Source organism: Tiliqua scincoides, chromosome 8 (genome assembly GCF_035046505.1).
Source record: "Tiliqua scincoides isolate rTilSci1 chromosome 8, rTilSci1.hap2, whole genome shotgun sequence".
Classification (NCBI taxonomy): domain Eukaryota; kingdom Metazoa; phylum Chordata; class Lepidosauria; order Squamata; family Scincidae; genus Tiliqua; species Tiliqua scincoides.
The window spans coordinates 31,194,733-31,211,825 of NC_089828.1; the positions used below are offsets into that span (position 1 = coordinate 31,194,733).

At 46.4% G+C, this 17,093-nt stretch overlaps 1 protein-coding gene across 3 annotated transcripts; it reads left to right on the forward strand.

Moving 5' to 3' along the window:
- Positions 1–245: 245 nt before the first annotated feature.
- MISP (mitotic spindle positioning) lies at positions 246–15,901 on the forward strand. Of its 3 annotated transcripts, XM_066636557.1 has the most exons (6): positions 246–478; positions 7,280–7,347; positions 8,602–10,746; positions 11,497–11,696; positions 13,469–13,507; positions 14,572–15,901. In XM_066636557.1, exons 3-6 carry the CDS (start codon positions 8,727–8,729, stop codon positions 14,668–14,670), a joined length of 2,358 nt encoding a protein of 785 aa, XP_066492654.1. In that variant the 5' UTR covers positions 246–478; positions 7,280–7,347; positions 8,602–8,726; the 3' UTR covers positions 14,671–15,901. The 3 variants fall into 3 exon arrangements, with proteins under 3 accessions (XP_066492654.1, XP_066492656.1, XP_066492655.1); XM_066636559.1 differs by lacking the exon at positions 13,469–13,507 and having other exon boundaries at positions 11,497–11,691; XM_066636558.1 differs by lacking the exon at positions 7,280–7,347.
- The last annotated feature ends 1,192 nt before the right edge of the window (positions 15,902–17,093 follow it).

A 17,093-nucleotide genomic window follows, 5' to 3' on the forward strand; every position in this document is an offset into this window, starting at 1 on the left:
CTTTTCTGTGGGGCTTTCAAATGCTGCCCACCATCCCCAAACTTGGATGGAGTTTATTCTCGGCAGGTGGGAAAGAAGATACAGTGCTGCCAAGCCTACAGGCTGAATTGTCTTGTATGTTATTTGGCTCTCCAGTATTTCAGATTCTTGGAATTCCCCTGATGACTTGGGGGCTGAGCCCTTATCAGGTTGACGCAGCGCACAGTGTACGCAGTGGCGCCCCTCCCTTTCCCAACCTAGTTCCAAACAGCCAACTTGGCTTGCAAATACCTCCCTGGCCAGATGCCCCCTAACAGGCCCCACTGGGAAAAAGAGACACTCTCTGCTTGTGAGCCACTATAGAAAAAACTTTTCGCTCTGGGCTCAACATGTGAACTGAAGTCACCCGTGGCGCAGCGGTGGAGCTTCTCCTTGCCTGTGTCAGGAATGGATGACAGCCCAGGGCAGTTCGGAGATGGGCCTCTTGGATGCTGAGCAGGTTGGTGGATGCCTGGCATTCGATGTGCATAGACTGGTTGGATGTGAGTCTGTCTGCAAGTCTGTCTCCTGACAAGAGGCAGTTGGCATGCATTTTCATGTGCCACAGTGCAAAGAAGGAGCAATGAGACATTTTCCAGGTGCCAACTGGCACACGAGATTAAAGATTCCAGGATCGCATTCCCAAACCTGGAACAAGCTGGTGTGCACATGAGGTTAGCTGAGCAGGTGGTTGTCAGTCTCCGGTTGATACCCTGAAATCTTCTGCTTCTTTTCTTTTTATTACACTTCATAATTCAGCAGATTGTGTAACAGTCATTTGTTCTGAGAGACCCTTGTGGGATAAGTTACCATAACGCACATTTTTTGGACAGGGAGGGAGGCAGATGAAAGGCGCAAGTTTGTAACTTGCTAGAGCACTGTTTCTCAAACTGTGGGTCAGGACCCACTAGGTGATTCGCGAGCCCATTTCAGGTGGCTCCCCATTCATTTCAATATTTTATTTTTAGTATATTATACTTGATGCCAACATGGTATGCGACTGCATTTGGGGAGATCTGTACTTTTAACAGGATACAATGTATATGCTTTTAACAATGATTGCCAATGGGGCTTACTCCTGGGTAAGTGTGGATAGGATTGCAGCCAAGGATTGTTAAAAAATTTTTCCTGCTTGATCATGTCACTTCTGGCCATGACATCACTTCCAGGTTAATGACATCACCTCTGGTGGGTCCTGACAGATTGTCATTCTAAAAAGTGGGTCCTGGGATAAAAAGTTGGAGAACCACTGTGCTAGAGGCTATACTATACTGTGAGTCTGGCAGAAATGAGGCTTGAACACAAAGGTTCTGGATTCTGCTCAATTTCTTTGGCTGTCACACTCAAGTTTCTAGCCCATAAAGCAGCATCTGAAAGTTTTGTGTGAGTGGAGGTAATCTGTTTTCAAAGGCAGGGCTCAGGACTTGTGGAGTCATCATGAAGGTAAAAGCACATCTGAGCACATGAAGGATGCATTTTTCTCTTGCCACACGTTAGACTGGGGGAGCAAGATTCTATGCAACAGAGCATAAGTTTCAAGCAGGTTTGAGGCATGACAAATCTTTCTGTGGTCACTGAGAGCTGGTACAGAGTGAAACTCCAGAGAGGTAGCTAGGAACAGAAAGTTGTTCCCAGCTGGATGAAACAAAAAGTCCATCTAGCCCAGCACCCTGTTTCCAATGTGGCTGCAGCTTTGTGCCCCATTGAGACATTCAGGAGCAGGGCACAAAAGTAAAGGACCATTCTATGTCCCCAGTACCTGGTGTGCTGCCTCTGCGCATGGAGGTTCTATATGCTTCTACACATGAAGCTGCCTTATACCTTATAAATCAGACTATTGGCCCCTTTAGCTCAATATGGTTTGCCATGACCGGCAGCACCTCTCCAGGGTCTCAGACCCAAAAAGGGTGTATCCTAGATGTCTCTGGAGCAGTGGCATAGCTAATGATCACGTAGCCCGGTGCAGAGCTCAAAATGCTGCCCCTGAAGTGATGTCACACCTGAGCTTTTAAAAAAGTGAAAATAGGGGGGAATTGCCCCCCTGCCAGCAGCTCACTGCCCACTTGCTCTGCTGCCTCCCCCCAAGCTCCCCCTCATATTAACACCTTATTGGTTCCCTGCTGTATCGTAATAACACCTAACTGATTCTCAGAACAATCAGTCTCAAAACTCAAAATGAGTTTTGAGTTAAGAGAATCCAGTTTTTATTACATAATGCAGTTGTGTTTTTATTTTCTGGTTATTTGCCTGTAACGTTTGATAGAATCTAGCTATTTTGATGCAGTTTGTTTCATTGCATTCTGCATTAAATTCTGCATCAAATGGTGTATAACATGATGGTTTTATGTGAAAATACTAAGGTTTTCACAATTTTGGCCACTAGTGTCAAGCTCAAGTTGTTGCCCCCCCTAAAGCTTGTTGCCTGGTGCAATTGCTACCCTCTGCACCCCCTTAGCTACACCAATGATTTGGAGATGTTGGTAGAAATCGAACCTGGAAATTTCCATATACAAAGCAGGTGGTGAACCACTGAGTTATTGCCCCATTCTTAGCTTAGTGGCCCATAGCTGGTGATTGGTCATTTTGTAGTCAACAGACCTATATCTTTAAAAGAATATAACAAGAGTCCTGCTGGATCAGGTCAAAAACCCATCTTCAGCATCTTGTTTTCAACTGCCTCTGGGAAACCCACAAGCAGGGAGTGAAGGTAGTGACTTTCTCTCCCTGGTGTGTAGTATTCCAAACCTTAGAACATGGAGGTTCTATCACGAGTAATAGCCATTAATAGACACACCCATCCTCCACACATTTGTCTTATCCCTTCTGAAAGCCATATAATGTTATGGAGAAAACAGAATGATGTTTTCTGTTCTCCCTCTAGAACTAAAATCTGAGGTCATTCAATGAAATTGTTCAGCATTAGATTCAGAACAGACAAAAAAGAGGGCTTCACCACTATGCCCAGAATTAATTTATGGAACCTGCTTGCAGACCTCTGCAAGGCATCTAGCTGACTGTTGTTGGAAACAATATACTGGGCCTTTCCACTGATTCAACAGGGCCCTTCTTAGATTCTTGGGTTCCTAAGCACAGCCCATCAGCAATATCCAGCAACTACCAGGCACTCCATCAATATCCTGGTTTTGTTGCCTGCACAAAAACAGGGGAAGGCATGTGGGGAGAGCTCCTGACATGCCACAAATACATCTCCAATAGCAAACAAGTTGTCCAGTTCTCTGTGCTGGGGCAGAAGTGGCAAATTCCTCCTGTGCTCTCTGGAGGTGATCCAGCTCTTCAAGCCTGGGGTGTCATTTGGGTAGCACCAGTAGGGTCAGGGCTATACATATTTGTTTGTTAGCTTAGCTATGCCAACCGCAAGTAAACACTGGCCAACATTCCAGGTCTGCAACAACACCCCACTTGTTGCGTACTTTTGACCTCTCGGAATAAGATAAGAGACAGGCAGATAACAAATATCTACCTTTGATCCAGCCAAAGGTTGGACAGAGAAAGAGAAAGCAAAAAAACAAAAATGCAGATGGAATGAGCACACCATTAAGACCTGGGTGGAGCACAGATACCAGGAGAGGATGGAATGGGTCTGGGGCAACAGGAGGGCGGGGAGGGGAATTCATGAATCACCTTGTGAGCAGACTGAAGTGGGGCCTCTTTGAAGTGGAAGAGCTTGTGCCAGACAACTGTTTTCTGGACAGTCCTGGCATGAGCTAGAAGGGGAGAGTGAGGTAGGACCACTAAATAACCATTTGCCTGATCACCTATGGTGAGTTGGAATAAAGACCCAGGCGTTCAAGCCCAGGAGGGAAGGATTTGTAAATTGATCTTTCCAGCTCGTCACACAATAATCTGTTTGCCCTGCCAGACAGTTTCAGTCCTAGAACACGTGGAATTAGAGTGCAAAGTGCCTTCTCTCCTGTGTGTAATGCCACACAGCAGCTGGAGGACTTCAATGCAAACTTATGAGGCTTGATTCAAACTGAGCCCATGCCTGATAAATACCTACACACTCCCATGGGTCTCCTAACACGGAGGACTAGTAACTTGCTTTTTTGTGCTTTTTTTAGTTAGCAGTCTGCACCAGACACTGAATACCTGGAAGTGCAAAACAGACCTGGCCCCCTTTCTGAGGTTTGTAAGGCGAGAACAAACAAGGACTCCATTGTTCTTTCTGGGAAGAGGAATTGTGATTCAAAATAATGTAACTCTATCAGGTGGCTTCATTCTTCCTTCCCTTTTCTTGTGTAGACAACTTTCAGGCTCCTGGGGGCAAACTGAATAGACAAATGCCATTTTGCTGGTGGTAGAAGAATTCTGCCAAAATGTCAGTCTCATCCAGGATTACTCAACCACCCCAACAATAAGGGTTGGCAACTGTTCATAATCTATATGGATTGCTGGATTTGGGGAACGGCTTTCCATAGTTGGTAGAAAATGTTTCAAGAACAGAGAGTTTGACTGTATTCCCCCCCCCCAACCAAGCCTCTATATGATGATGAGGAGTCTGCAACCAGGAGACAAAGCATTTCAGCCCAGTGGCGTCGCTAGGGGAGTAAGGGGGTGCGGTCCGCACCGGGTGACGTGCACGGGAGGGTGATGTGCACTGGGGGGTGACATACTAAAATTGTGGTGGTTAGGAGTAACCCCATCATATTATATACCGTTGGATGTGGAATTTTGAGTGGAATACAATGCAAAAATCCCAAGTGAAATATCTCCTTTCTATCAAAAGTTGTGGCCAAAAAACTGGAGAACAAAAAATGCATGGATCCCTATGGAAAGTGAAAGTGAGCCATATCGCATGTTTACTCGTGAGTAGGTGAACTTGTCTTAGTCCATTGGAAAGGGCAGGCTGAGAGGAATCCAACGACACCTGAATGGTCCTGATCCAATGAATGCAGCCCCCAAAAACACCTGAGAAGGAAGTCCCTCCCTCCAAGCAGTTGAATGTATTGAGCCCTATGGAAAGCAAAACTAAGCCTCACGGTCGAATTTACTCACTAGTAAGCAAATGTGCCTTGGCTGGTGTGGAAGATCAGGTGAAGGAGAGTGCAAGGCTACCAGAATGGTCCTGATCCTATGCACCTGGAGCTAAACAAGTGCTCCAGAAGGCAGCCTCCCCCCCCCCCACTAGAAAGGATCAAAAAGAGCAGGGGTGCTCAATAGGTGGATCACGATCTACTGGTAGATCGCAAGGCAAAATGAGTAGATCGCGGAGCCCTGTCTCTCCAAACTGTTAATATGTCAGTTTCGTCTAGTGACTAGATGAAACTGACATATTTAGCTGACACTAAACTGACACTGAAACTGACACTTTAGCTGCTCTTCAGGCATGCAGCAACAAAACTGACTAGACTCCAGCAGGGGCTCCATACATTAAAGGGGGTGTCTGTCAGACGCTTCCTTCCCCCCTGGTAGATCTCCGGGCCTTGCTGGGTTTCAAAGTAGCTCTTGAGCCAAAAAAAGTGTGAGCACCCCTGAAAAAGAGGCTTCAGCTGATAAGGTGAACCTTTTTGAGACTTGCAAAGCCAGGTGAATCCTGACAGTGGTCTGGTTTAAACAGAAGTTCTTCAATTGAACTGGGCACTGGGTAGGGCTGAAAACCTTACTGATTTGGGGGGGGGGTGTTATTGCAGTCAGGCTACAGAGGAAATTCAGTTGGTGGAACAGGGCTGGCTTCTGCTTATTTAATTATTTGTTTTTACTTTAATTATTTATACTAATTTATTTTAATTTGCCTGATAATGCCACTTCCACCATGACATCACTTCTGGTGGGTCTTGGACAGATTGTCACTCTAAAAAGTGGGACCTAGTGCTAAAAGTTTGAGAACTGCTGCAATCAGGTGTTAGTGATACCCTTGGGGGTGTGTGACACCACTGGTGACCAAAATCACTAAAATCATAATTTGGAAGAATAATACCATCATGTTATATATCAATCAATGCGTAATTTCATGCAGAATGTGTTCTATCTTTGTTCTATCAAAAGGTACAGCCAAAAAACCAGCAGGGGTGGAGTGATGGTACATCACTATGCCCACCACCTGCGGTGTTGCCCTGCCCACTGTGTGGGGGGTGATGCACGGGCATTCCGCAGTAGGTGACGTGAACCCTAGTGACACCACTGTTTCAGCCCTTGGCAGCTGAAGGCAGAGAGACCAAAATATAGGAAGCTGCCGTACTGAGTCCTACCTTAGTCCATCTAGTCTTCTTATTGTCTGCACTGACTAGTAGCGGCTCTCTGGGATTGCAGACAAGGATCTTTCCAGACCTATCTAGGAAAGCACAAAGGGATCAAATCTAGGACCTTCTGCATGGGAAACCACATGCTTTGCCTCTGAGTCATAGCCCCATTCCTTGAGAGCCTGCTCTCCGCTGACAGCAGTGGACACAGAAAGAGTCTTGCAACAGCCCTATGTATGGACACATCACGATTGCTTTTCTTTTTCAGTGCTTTGCCAACACACCTGTGGGCTTCAGTAATGTAGAGGAGGGGAACTGAAGGAACATAAAACTGTCACAAATCATGCATGTAAGAACATAAGAATGGCCCTGCTGGATTGGGTCCAGGGCCCATCAGCTTCCTGCATCTCACAGCAGCCCACCAGATGTCTCAGGGAGCGCACATAAGACCACAAGATACTTGCATTTCACTGCCACCTCCCTGCATCTAGCATTCTATTCACACACACACACACCCCAACAAAGACACCAGATTGCAATTGGGTTTAACTTGTGCGACTTTATTAAACATAGGGACCAATTTTTAATGCATGAAATCTACTGAATATACCTTCCCTTCCTCACCAGTCTGGGGTAGGCAAAAAAAAAACTGCTATCCACAGCCAATTTGGATGACAGAAAAACAGTTCCTACCTGGCCCTCTTAATGAGCAACCAGCTAATCTCAGACTGTACATACCCATCATGGCTTGTAACCTGTGGTGGAGTTTTCCTCCAGAAATCTGTCCTACCCCTTTTAAAGGTATCTAGGCTGGATGCCATCACCACATCATGTGGCAAGGTGTTCCACAGACTAATTACACACGTGCCATGTTCTATACTAAATTTGGGAGCTTTTTGTTTGTTTTTTGAATGGTGCAGTGAAGGATTCCCAATTTGTGGGTTCCATTTTGGAGCTCAAATTGGTGACTTTGGAACTCGGGGGATTTGAATGAGGAGATGTTCAAAGTATCACTAGCAACGGCTAACCACCATCACCCCCACTCCTGACTCTCTTTCCAGAATCACCCGCTGCTAGGCCAATCAACCAGAGGAGCTGACTGCTGGAATGTAACTTGATAATAATACAGGTATTTAGTTCAGCATGACCCTTGGGCTCCTGTTTGCTGACTTTTTATGGCTTGCGAAACTCCCCTGATGACACAGACTATTTCTATCCTTTCTCCCCTTCTCTTGCACCTGGGAAACCGGCGCTGTGTCAGAAGGGCAAGGGAATCCACCTTTGTTTGCACAGTTTGAAAAAATTGGCCAGAGTTGCACAGAGAACTGACAGTGAGCAATTGAAGATCAGGTTTCTTGAGCGCAATTCTCTTTTCTTCCAGGAGAGGGCACTGGGTGATCGCTTTTACAGAAGAGCGGCACCAAAGGGCAAAGCAGACCTTCCCCTTTTCACCCTATGGGTAGATTGGTGGCTCTCTTTTATGGGCAACCAGGGAGGATCCTTATCAGAGGAAGCTTCTTGGGAGTTTCTCAGTGAGGACTCCAGAAGGGCTCCTAGCTCAGTGGCAGAGCATTTGTTTTGCATGCAGAAAATTCTGGGTCTGATCCCCAGTTAAAAGACTCTCATGCAGCAAGGATGTACAAGATCTGTCTTTCCCTGAGACCCTGGAGAGCTGCCTGTCCGAGCAGGAAATGCTGGGTTAGCAGGGGCAGTGGTTTGGCTCAGGGGAAGGCAGCTTCCTGTGTCCAAAGGCATCCATGACTCAGTGGTAGAGCACATGTTTTGTATACAGAAGGTCCCATATTCAAGCCTTGGCTTCTACATTGGAAAAACGTTCTCAGACAGCAGAATTAGGAAAGACTCTTTTCTGTGTGACACCTGCTGCCAGGGTAGGCAGTAAGCTTGAGGGAGCAAGGACCTGACTTGAGATAAAATAACTTCATCAGTTCAGGGGATGGCCATGCCTCAGTCTTAGCTGACCTCAATCTTGAGTTTAAAGGATGTCAGGTATCAGAGCTGGGAATGAGCCAGGAGGGCTTCTGCCAGTCAGAGTAGGCAACACTGGGCAGAAGGGACCGATGGCCTGACCCAGAACAAGGCAGCTTCTGATGTACTTGATAGTGAATGCAGGTCCCTGAAGGACAACTTACCCATCTCCCTTGGCAACAGAAAGCTATAGGGAAGGCTTGCAGGAGCATGATGGTGAGGCTGAAAGGCCAGGTTTGCACCCTAGTAAGTTCCCCAGGGGTTCCTCTGTAGACAAGTCAAAAAGAAACCGGTATCTGTTTTGCTCTGCATGCAAAACAAATGCTCTCTTGAAAACCACTGCCAGGGATCTTGTGCTTCTTTCAACGTATTTGCATTTTTTGCCCATGTTCTCCAGATACTGCAGAGTCCGGCTCTTGATGAAAAGGTAATTCATTCAAGAACACTGGAAAACCCAAGCAGTTCCTACAGTTGAAGAACACCTGCTCAGAACTCAAGTAGGGGAAGGTGGAGGAGAAGTACATGAGAAGCCTCTTCCAAAAAATGGAACCAACCACCAGAAACTCGATCTTTAGAATCTCCCAGGACACAGACCCCAAATACAAAGGGCAAAATGGACAACAAGTGGTCTTGCAAGGAGAAGTGAGATATGAGGTTCAAGGAGATGAGTATCTTGATGTGGGACACCATAGTCAAAAGGCTGGAAATGACTGGAGAACAAGGAATCCCCCAGAAGATGAATCCATATGGGAAGCAAAAGCTGTAAATGGAAGAAAGGATCTCTGGATGCCATCCCTGGACCGAGAATGCAAGCTGGAAGTGGTCAGATCAGGATCACTGTATGACGTCCGGGCTTACAAGGGGGAGAAGAAGCCCTCCAGGCTTTATAATGAAGATGATGCAGAGTTGCAGTACAAGCTCCCCCCTGAGGACATCTCACCCAGAAAAACCCAAGAGCTGGAGGATGAAAGGCAGGAGGTTATCAGGAGCCAAGTCGTGAGGAAAAGCACCACCGTTGCAGAGCGGTGGAGTTCCATGGATGAGCTGGAGGCCATCAACATAGCCTCGCCCAGCAAAAATGCAGCCGAAAGCAAAAGGAGTTATTCCACTGGGTTTGCCGTCTGTTTCGACAACCCATCCCCAAACTGGGTGAGCACACCTGTTGACCCCGAGAACATCGACACCGAGCAGATCAATTTTGCTGCTGCCCGACAGCAGTTCCTGGCCCTGGAAAAGAGTAACCCAAACTTGCTGTTTGGATCAAGAAGGCAGGTTTCATCTCAGAGGTCACCGGTAATGAGAAACATTTATGAGACACAGCATCAGAGCCCAGTGGTTATGAAGGATTACGGTGATGCTGATGAGTGCAGCCAAAGAGGATGGGGTGGCACTGATGAGAAGACAGGTCTACCCAGCACCCAAAGGAAAGAACCCATTTCTTATGGAAGAGTCATAATCTCTTCTACAAACAACCTGGATTCCAACTTGAGAAAAACATCCCCTGAATTCAGTGTTGAGACTACTGATGGGCAGCTATCTAGGACAACATCTAGAGATCTTCTGGATTCTGCTACTTGTGGCCAAGATCCTTCCAAAGAGCTGGAGGCCAGTGATGAGACCCCCATTGAGCGAGAAATCCGCTTGGCCCAAGAGAGAGAAGCCAACCTTTGGAAAGAGCGGGGGATTCAAAGAACGAATTCGAAAGACGAACTGGTGGAGATCCGCTCCAAGCCTCTCCTCTCGTCCTCCATCTCTTCTCTGGTTTCATCCAGGAAAGGGAAGGATACACCACGTGTTTCCTTTAACATCCAGAGGGAGATCGAACAGGAAACGAAGCGTGAGGAGGACCTGCAAAAGGAAGGGAGGCTGCTAGGAACGTATGACAAGGGGAATCTGCAGGAGCTTGGAGAGCGCCGGAAAGTGTTTGAGCAAGAGGAGGCTGTGCCGTCTTCTTCGTGCAAGCCAAAGAAGCTGAGAGAGCCACCGGAGCCCCTGCATGGGGAAGGTGTGCCAGATCCAAGCTGCACTGATGGTGCTAAGAGAATTGCTCACCAGAATGTGAATCAAAGCTTTGAGGTCTACCACCCCTCTTCTGTGCCGGATGTTGGCCAAAGAGGTCCAGGGAATGAGTTCTTCTCCAGTCAGAGTGCCACCACTTACAGCAAACAGATGGAGCCCTCTAAACCGAAACTCTCCAGTCCTCAGGAGATGGAATATCCAGCCAAGAAATGGGTCCTACGGAAAGAGCATTTTGCCATTCCCATTTGGAAACCCAAGTTCTCCTTCTCCAGTGATCAGGGCCCACACGGCATGCAAAAGAATGAACGTGGGTCTGAGAGGGCAGTGCCACGGGAAGAGCTGTACACTCTGAAGACCTGGAAGCCCCGGACATCGGTTCTGATTGACCAGGAAATCCGGGATGCTTTGCAAAGGGAGGAGGAGCTGCAGGAACAACGGAGGCAGATGGGGCTAACCCTGGCAAGTGACACAAATGGTCCTGCGGAGAAGACCCCTTTCTCTCCATTGTCATCTCAAAGCTCAGGTAGGAAGAACAGAGTAATAGGGAAAATGGGCTGGCACCAGGCATAAGGCTTGGCAAGGCAGGGAAGACCACCATTAGAAGCCATCAACTAAGTGTGGTCTTGTGTGTGTGTGTGTGTGTGTGTTTTCAAGAAGGAATGTCTGATGTCCAGAGAGGTGGAGGCAGCACTTGATTTTACTGATTGGTATTAGTATTATATCACTGGCACTTTACAAAAAATAAGCAGGCAGGTTTCTGCCCCAAGGGGCTTACAATCTAGATATTGTTATAACAGAGACAACAGAGGAAGGAAAAGGAAAAAGAGTCAGGGAAGAATATGTAAATGACTCTGTTGCCTATACTTAAGTTTGGTAACAGTTTGCCTGTACTTAAGTTTGGGCATGGGGACAAGGGGACTTATGGGAAACGGTGAGTTTGAAGAAGCAACTCAAAGGAGAGGACACATCACTCTGGGGTTCCTGGATTTCGAGAAAGAGATTAGGGGCTCAGACTGATTTATTTCAAGCTTCATCAAGTATCCGACTCCAGGCAGTTGGGTTCTGGGGAGACAACAGGGAAGGAGAGAGGCATGGAGACAGTGTTAAAACAGGGAAGGGATTTGTGATTATTTCAGTAGAAGAGCAGGCCCCTGCCCAGAGGAGCTTTCAAACTGTAATTGGACTCAGGGGAGTCAAAAAAAGGGGGGGCAATGGAGGTACAGGGGAAGTTCAAGTTAATTGTCAACCTGAACCAAGTACTCCTCTCTTTCAGTCCTTTCAGGAGTTGCCGGCAGTTACTCTGTGTCAAACTCCCCTGTCTTTTCTCCCGGTTCCCCCGTGAGATTGTCTGCCTCATCCTCTCCAGACATAGCACACTCAAGAAGGACCTTCTCTGAACTGGATATGAAAATGCACCAGAGCTCTATGCAGCTCCCGATGGAGGAGAAGAAAAGGAGGCAGAGAGAAGGCAAGGTAATGCAGGCAGACTGAATGCAGTCGGGTGTATTTTGAACCAAAAGAGAGAAACTTCACCCAGTTACACAACTTGATTGGATTGGGGCTTACTGGGAGGTTTAATTATAAATAGCAAGTGGGGGGGTTGTGAAACAAAGCAAAACCATGGTGAGAGGTGTGGGGCTGGGAGGTGGATTAGGAGTTTGCCCCTGCCATTGTTTTGATCCCAATTGCACACACATCCGTGTGCCATTTCTAAATGAAAAACACTTCCGTTGGCTTTCAAGAGTTTTGTTTTTTTGCTTCAATTAAAAATGACATGCATGGCGGGGGACCACTGGGATCAACACCACCACGGTGCAGACCACTAATATCCCCACTACTTCCCCACTGCTGTTTCATCCCGTTTTGCATTCCCCCACTTGCGATTCATATTTAAACCTAAGCCCCAGTCAGGACAAGTTGCTTAATTCAGCACACATGTAACTAGATTCTTCTCAGTCAGTTCAGGAAAAGCTACTACAAAGTAAATGAATACTGAGAAGAGCCTCTGAGAACTCCTTGATCAGGTCAAAGGTCCATCCAGACCGGCATCCTGTTTCCAACCGTAAACAGCCACAAATCTCCAGGAAGCTCACAAACAGGGCATGAAGATTTTGTCAGCTTCCCTTTTGTTTGCCTTTTTTGTTTGCCTTCCCCTTTCGTTCATCTAGTATTCAGAGGCAGGCTACCGCTGAACATGGAAGTTCCATTAGGCTATAATTATCATTCAGGGAGACCCCTCTGCAATCAGACTGTCCAACATCCTGTCTCCAGCAATGGCCACAGTTGCTTCCAGGGAGCCCACAAGAAGGGCATGGAAACAGCAACCTCACCCTGTTGTTTCTCCCCAACATCTGGTATTCAGAGGTATACTGCCTCTAAACACAGGGGCTCTATTTTCTTATCATAGCTAATTGCTGCTCTTAGGCCTCTCTTCAATCAATGTGTCCAATCTGCTCTTGAGATGATCTTAGCCAGAGTGGCCACCATTGTATCTTATTTGATTTTGGCCACAATCCTAACCCATTTTTCAGCACTGACATAAGGGCAATGCAGCTCTGAGGTAAGGGAACAAACATTCCCTTACTGTGAGGAGGACTCCGTGAGTGCCACCCAACTGCAAGATGCAGCACACGTCCCACCAGTACAGCTATGCCAGTGCTGGAAAGTGGGTTAGGATTGCACCCTTTATTTGATAAGCAGTACATAAATCTTATTAATAATAACTGTATCTTATCACAGAGAGTTCCATAAGTTACAGTGCAATCCTATGCATGTCTACTCAGATGTAAGCCCCAGAGATTGATGGGGCTTACTCTTAGATAACCGTGTATAGAATTGCAACTGTAAAGATTTTTTTGGTGTTTTTCTTCCTTTGGATCATCCTGGATTTTCTGCTCACTCATGTCAGTATTTTTTTTTATCGTATCAACCCTCAGTTACCTCTTTTCGGAAACATAAAAGCACCAATTGTTTTAGCTTTTTCTTGCAGGGAAAGTGCTCCCATCAATTGGGTTTAGCAATATGTAATAGTGTTGGTATTGTGAAGAACTCTGGCAGTAAACCATGGAATCCAGCATTATGTTATTTGTCATGAAGACAGAATAGCACATTCTTTCCTTTTCCTATTTTCATTTGCAAAAAATCAGCATGCACAGTCAGTCTTTCCTAGGAAGCGTTGCCCCCTTGTAGCTTCATTGTGATGTACATATTTCCTGATTTCTGACCTTCTCTTCTTCCTCTTTCAGTATGCTGGCATTGAACCTGGCGATGAAATTGACACTGAGGTAGAATAAATCTCTCTCTCTCTCTCTCTCTCTCTCTCTGTGTGTGTGTGTGTGTGTGTGTGTGTGTGTGTGCATAAGTATGGACAAAAGTTCAACACATTTATTTGCTTTGAATACCTTCTCAGAAAAGTGGGATACAATTTACTATTATAAATACAGAGGGTTGGATTTGAAGGTTTTCTGCCTAGGAAAGGCACTTCTGAGTAAGCAAGGATGTCTGCCTTCATCAATCATTCCTTTCTCCTATAATAATCTAGGCCAGACCAGTCCAGAAATTCTGCCAACTGGGGGAGGGAGGTACTCAAGATGCTGAAAAGAGAGGGGATTGGTAAAAATCATCCCCCCCAGCGCACTTCTTGAACAACATCCTAGGACAGTGTTTCTCAAGGTCTTCCTCTCCTGTACCATTTCACAAGATCCACCTATTCGAAGTACCTCCAGAAGTACCAATGCCGATGACATCATCACCAGTTACTTCTGGGTTGGGAGGCCAGATGTGATGCGACAAACACCAGTAAGAAGCTCAGGGTGGACAGGAAGAGGCAGAAAAGCATGCTTTGGAGCTCTGCCCGCCAAGCCAAGCCTCTTACTGCTGTTTGTTATGTAGTGTTCCTGGTCTCACTGCTGGGCAGCAGGTATCCAGGGGTCCTGTGAGTACCACCAGACATTACCTCAAGTACCACTGATGGTACCTGCACCACTGGTTGAGAAACACTGACCTAGGATATAGTATACAGTGATTTAGTATTTGAAAGCAATATGAGATGTCATATTTGGTGTTTTCTTGAAACATTTAGCAATGCCAACAAGCCTAAACTATCAGATATTGAATGTTGAGGTAGAATGCCATCTTCCAAATGCAAGCTCAAGTCCCAAACATTAACATTCAAACTTTGGTGAAACTGGGAAATTGGAATATTTGCAAATAATGGGTTTGGATCTTCCTTTGATCAAGCTGCCTGACTTTGGAGGGGAAGTTATACTTGAGGTTTTTGTCAGGGGGCGGGAGATGAGTTTTTCCATATGCAACAGTTCTCTGATAGGAGACATTGATTTGCTTGCAGGTTGTGAAATCCACCAGGGCTATCTGCCAGAGGGGCCTGAGGGCTCAGCTCTGGGAGGCTGGACAGATATCCAGAACAGGAGATGACAGCGATGACTGACAGCACTTCCACCACTAGGTCTCTGAAAGGAACCAAATCAGCAAAAGAAACAAGAAAAAAAAAGTGCCCTAGGGCCTGGGATCTGCAGGACTTCTGCTTTTGTATTTTTAATTCAATCTTTTCAGTAGCCACAGCTTTGGGGCCATACTGTCTCAGAACAAAGTGCTGAACAATTAAACATGCACAGAGGCACAATTGCAAGGGTGGAAAAGTCTCAGTGTCCAGGTGGCACTGAAAGGCCAAACTGACCCTAGAGAAAGGCCCTTGGTTGCTAAAGATGACAAGAATTGGTTTCTCCTCCCTGCTACTGTGGGTGCAACCTGGCTGCCAAGTCCCCTTTTGTTATTCTTTTACCCTGACTGCAACCAACAGCCTCTTTTGTATTGGCAACCTTCAGTCTCGAAAGACTATGGTATCGCGCTCTGAAAGGTGGTTCTGGAACAGCGTCTAGTGTGGCTGAAAAGGCTGATTCGGGAGTGACCATCCCTTCCACACCAGGAGCAAGTGCAGTCTGTCCCTGGTCTGTCTCCCTGGCTATGGGCCTTCCTTCTTTGCCTCTTTGCCTCACACTGTTGGCAAAGTGTCTCTTCAAACTGGGAAAGGCCATGCTGCACAGCCTGCCTCCAAGCAGGCCGCTCAGAGGCCAGGGTTTCCCACTTGTTGAGGTCCATTCCTAAGGCCTTCAGATCCCTCTTGCAGATGTCCTTGTATCACAGCTGTGGTCTACCTGTAGGGCGCTTTCCTTGCACGAGTTCACCATAGAGGAGATCCTTTGGGATCCGGCCATCATCCATTCTCATGACATGACCGAGCCAACGCAGGCATCTCTGTTTCAGCAGTGCATACATGCTAGGGATTCCAGCACGTTCCAGGACTGTGTTGTTAGGAACTTACTGCAAAAAAATTCTCCCAAATCAGAAGCGATGATATCTCATTAGTTTCTCCCCCTTTCCATGAGTGCTGACAATTTCTCATTTGGCTGAAGTGTCCAGCACTGCTCTGCAGTGTGTGAACAAACCAACCTGGGTTCCTTACTGCATACAGACTTTACTGATCATCCAGGAGGAGGCAACTCCACTAAGATACCTTTTCAGAGGAGACTTGTTCAATCAAATGCCAAGAGACAGGCTTCCGTGTACATAATTTGTAGGACTGGAGAAAAAATGCTACAGGAATTCTGACTGTAAACAGACAACTGAGTAAAATTAAACTCGGTGGTATATTTATATTCCTTCCTCTTTGAGGTTCCTTTCACATTTGATCCATCTGGGATAGTTTGCTTTTCTGGTCCTTCTCTCTGATAAACTAGGAACTCCCTAGTTTACTGAAACGGAACCCTTTAGTTTAATAAACTGAAATTCCTAATCTAGGAGGATGTGGGGTGTTCCATAAAATCACGTACCTACACATACTGAGGAGATTGTGTATGAAAATTGACTTCTGTTAGAGCTGTGCATGTTCCCCAATTCAACTGTGCCAGGCAAGCACATGCATTATAAAATCCCTTCTTAAAGAATAGTATGTGGTTAACCCTCATGGTTAGGATGGCTTGAAAGGCAGACTCCCCCTTGCCTTCATCTGGTGGAGTTGCTTCCATTAACACCAGCCAGTTGAATTAGAAATGGCAAAACAGCTCTGGCTTTATCCAAGGGCATGGTGGGGATATTACAGGAGGCATGGCTGCCGCCTTTCAGGTAACTGATTTCTGCTCTCCCAGTTTGCAGGACAGCCTTAAGAAGTGCAGGATGTTTTGTACAAACTTAATCTGATGAGGCTTTTCTAGGTGCAGGACAGATTTCTTTTTGCACCAAAGGCCAGTAGAATGATGAAAGAAAAACTGGCTCTACCCCTCCTCCCCCTTTTTGGAAAATGTATAAAACGTAGCAACTCTTTGTAACTGTCCCCAGTGCTTACCCAGTGTAACCCAGTCCCCAGAACAACTGGGTTCCTCAAGGCAGAGTGGAGGGAAAAAGAAATGGGATCATCTTTATATTAGCCAAGCTAGAGACTCATTTGAGGGGGTGCATTAGGTTAAAAAAAGTCAATGGATGTCACAGTGGAAAGAATTACCTAGTGGTTGGAGGACTTTTTCTTGTTTTTAAGAACATAAGCCCTGCTGGATCAGGCCAAAGGCCCATCTAGTCCAGCTTCCTGTATCTCACAGTGGCCCACCAAATGCCCCAGGGAGCACACAAGACAGACACAATCTGCATCCTGGTGCCCTCCCCTGCAACTGGCAATCAGAGGCAGCCTGCCTCTAAAACCAAGAACTTGCACATACCTACTGTGACCTGTAACCCGTAATGAAACTTTCCTCCAGAAATTTGTCCAAACCTCTCTTAAAGGCATCCAGGCAAGATGCCATCAGTACTTCCTGTGGCAAAGAGTTCCACAAACTAATTACACGCTGGGTAAAGAAATAT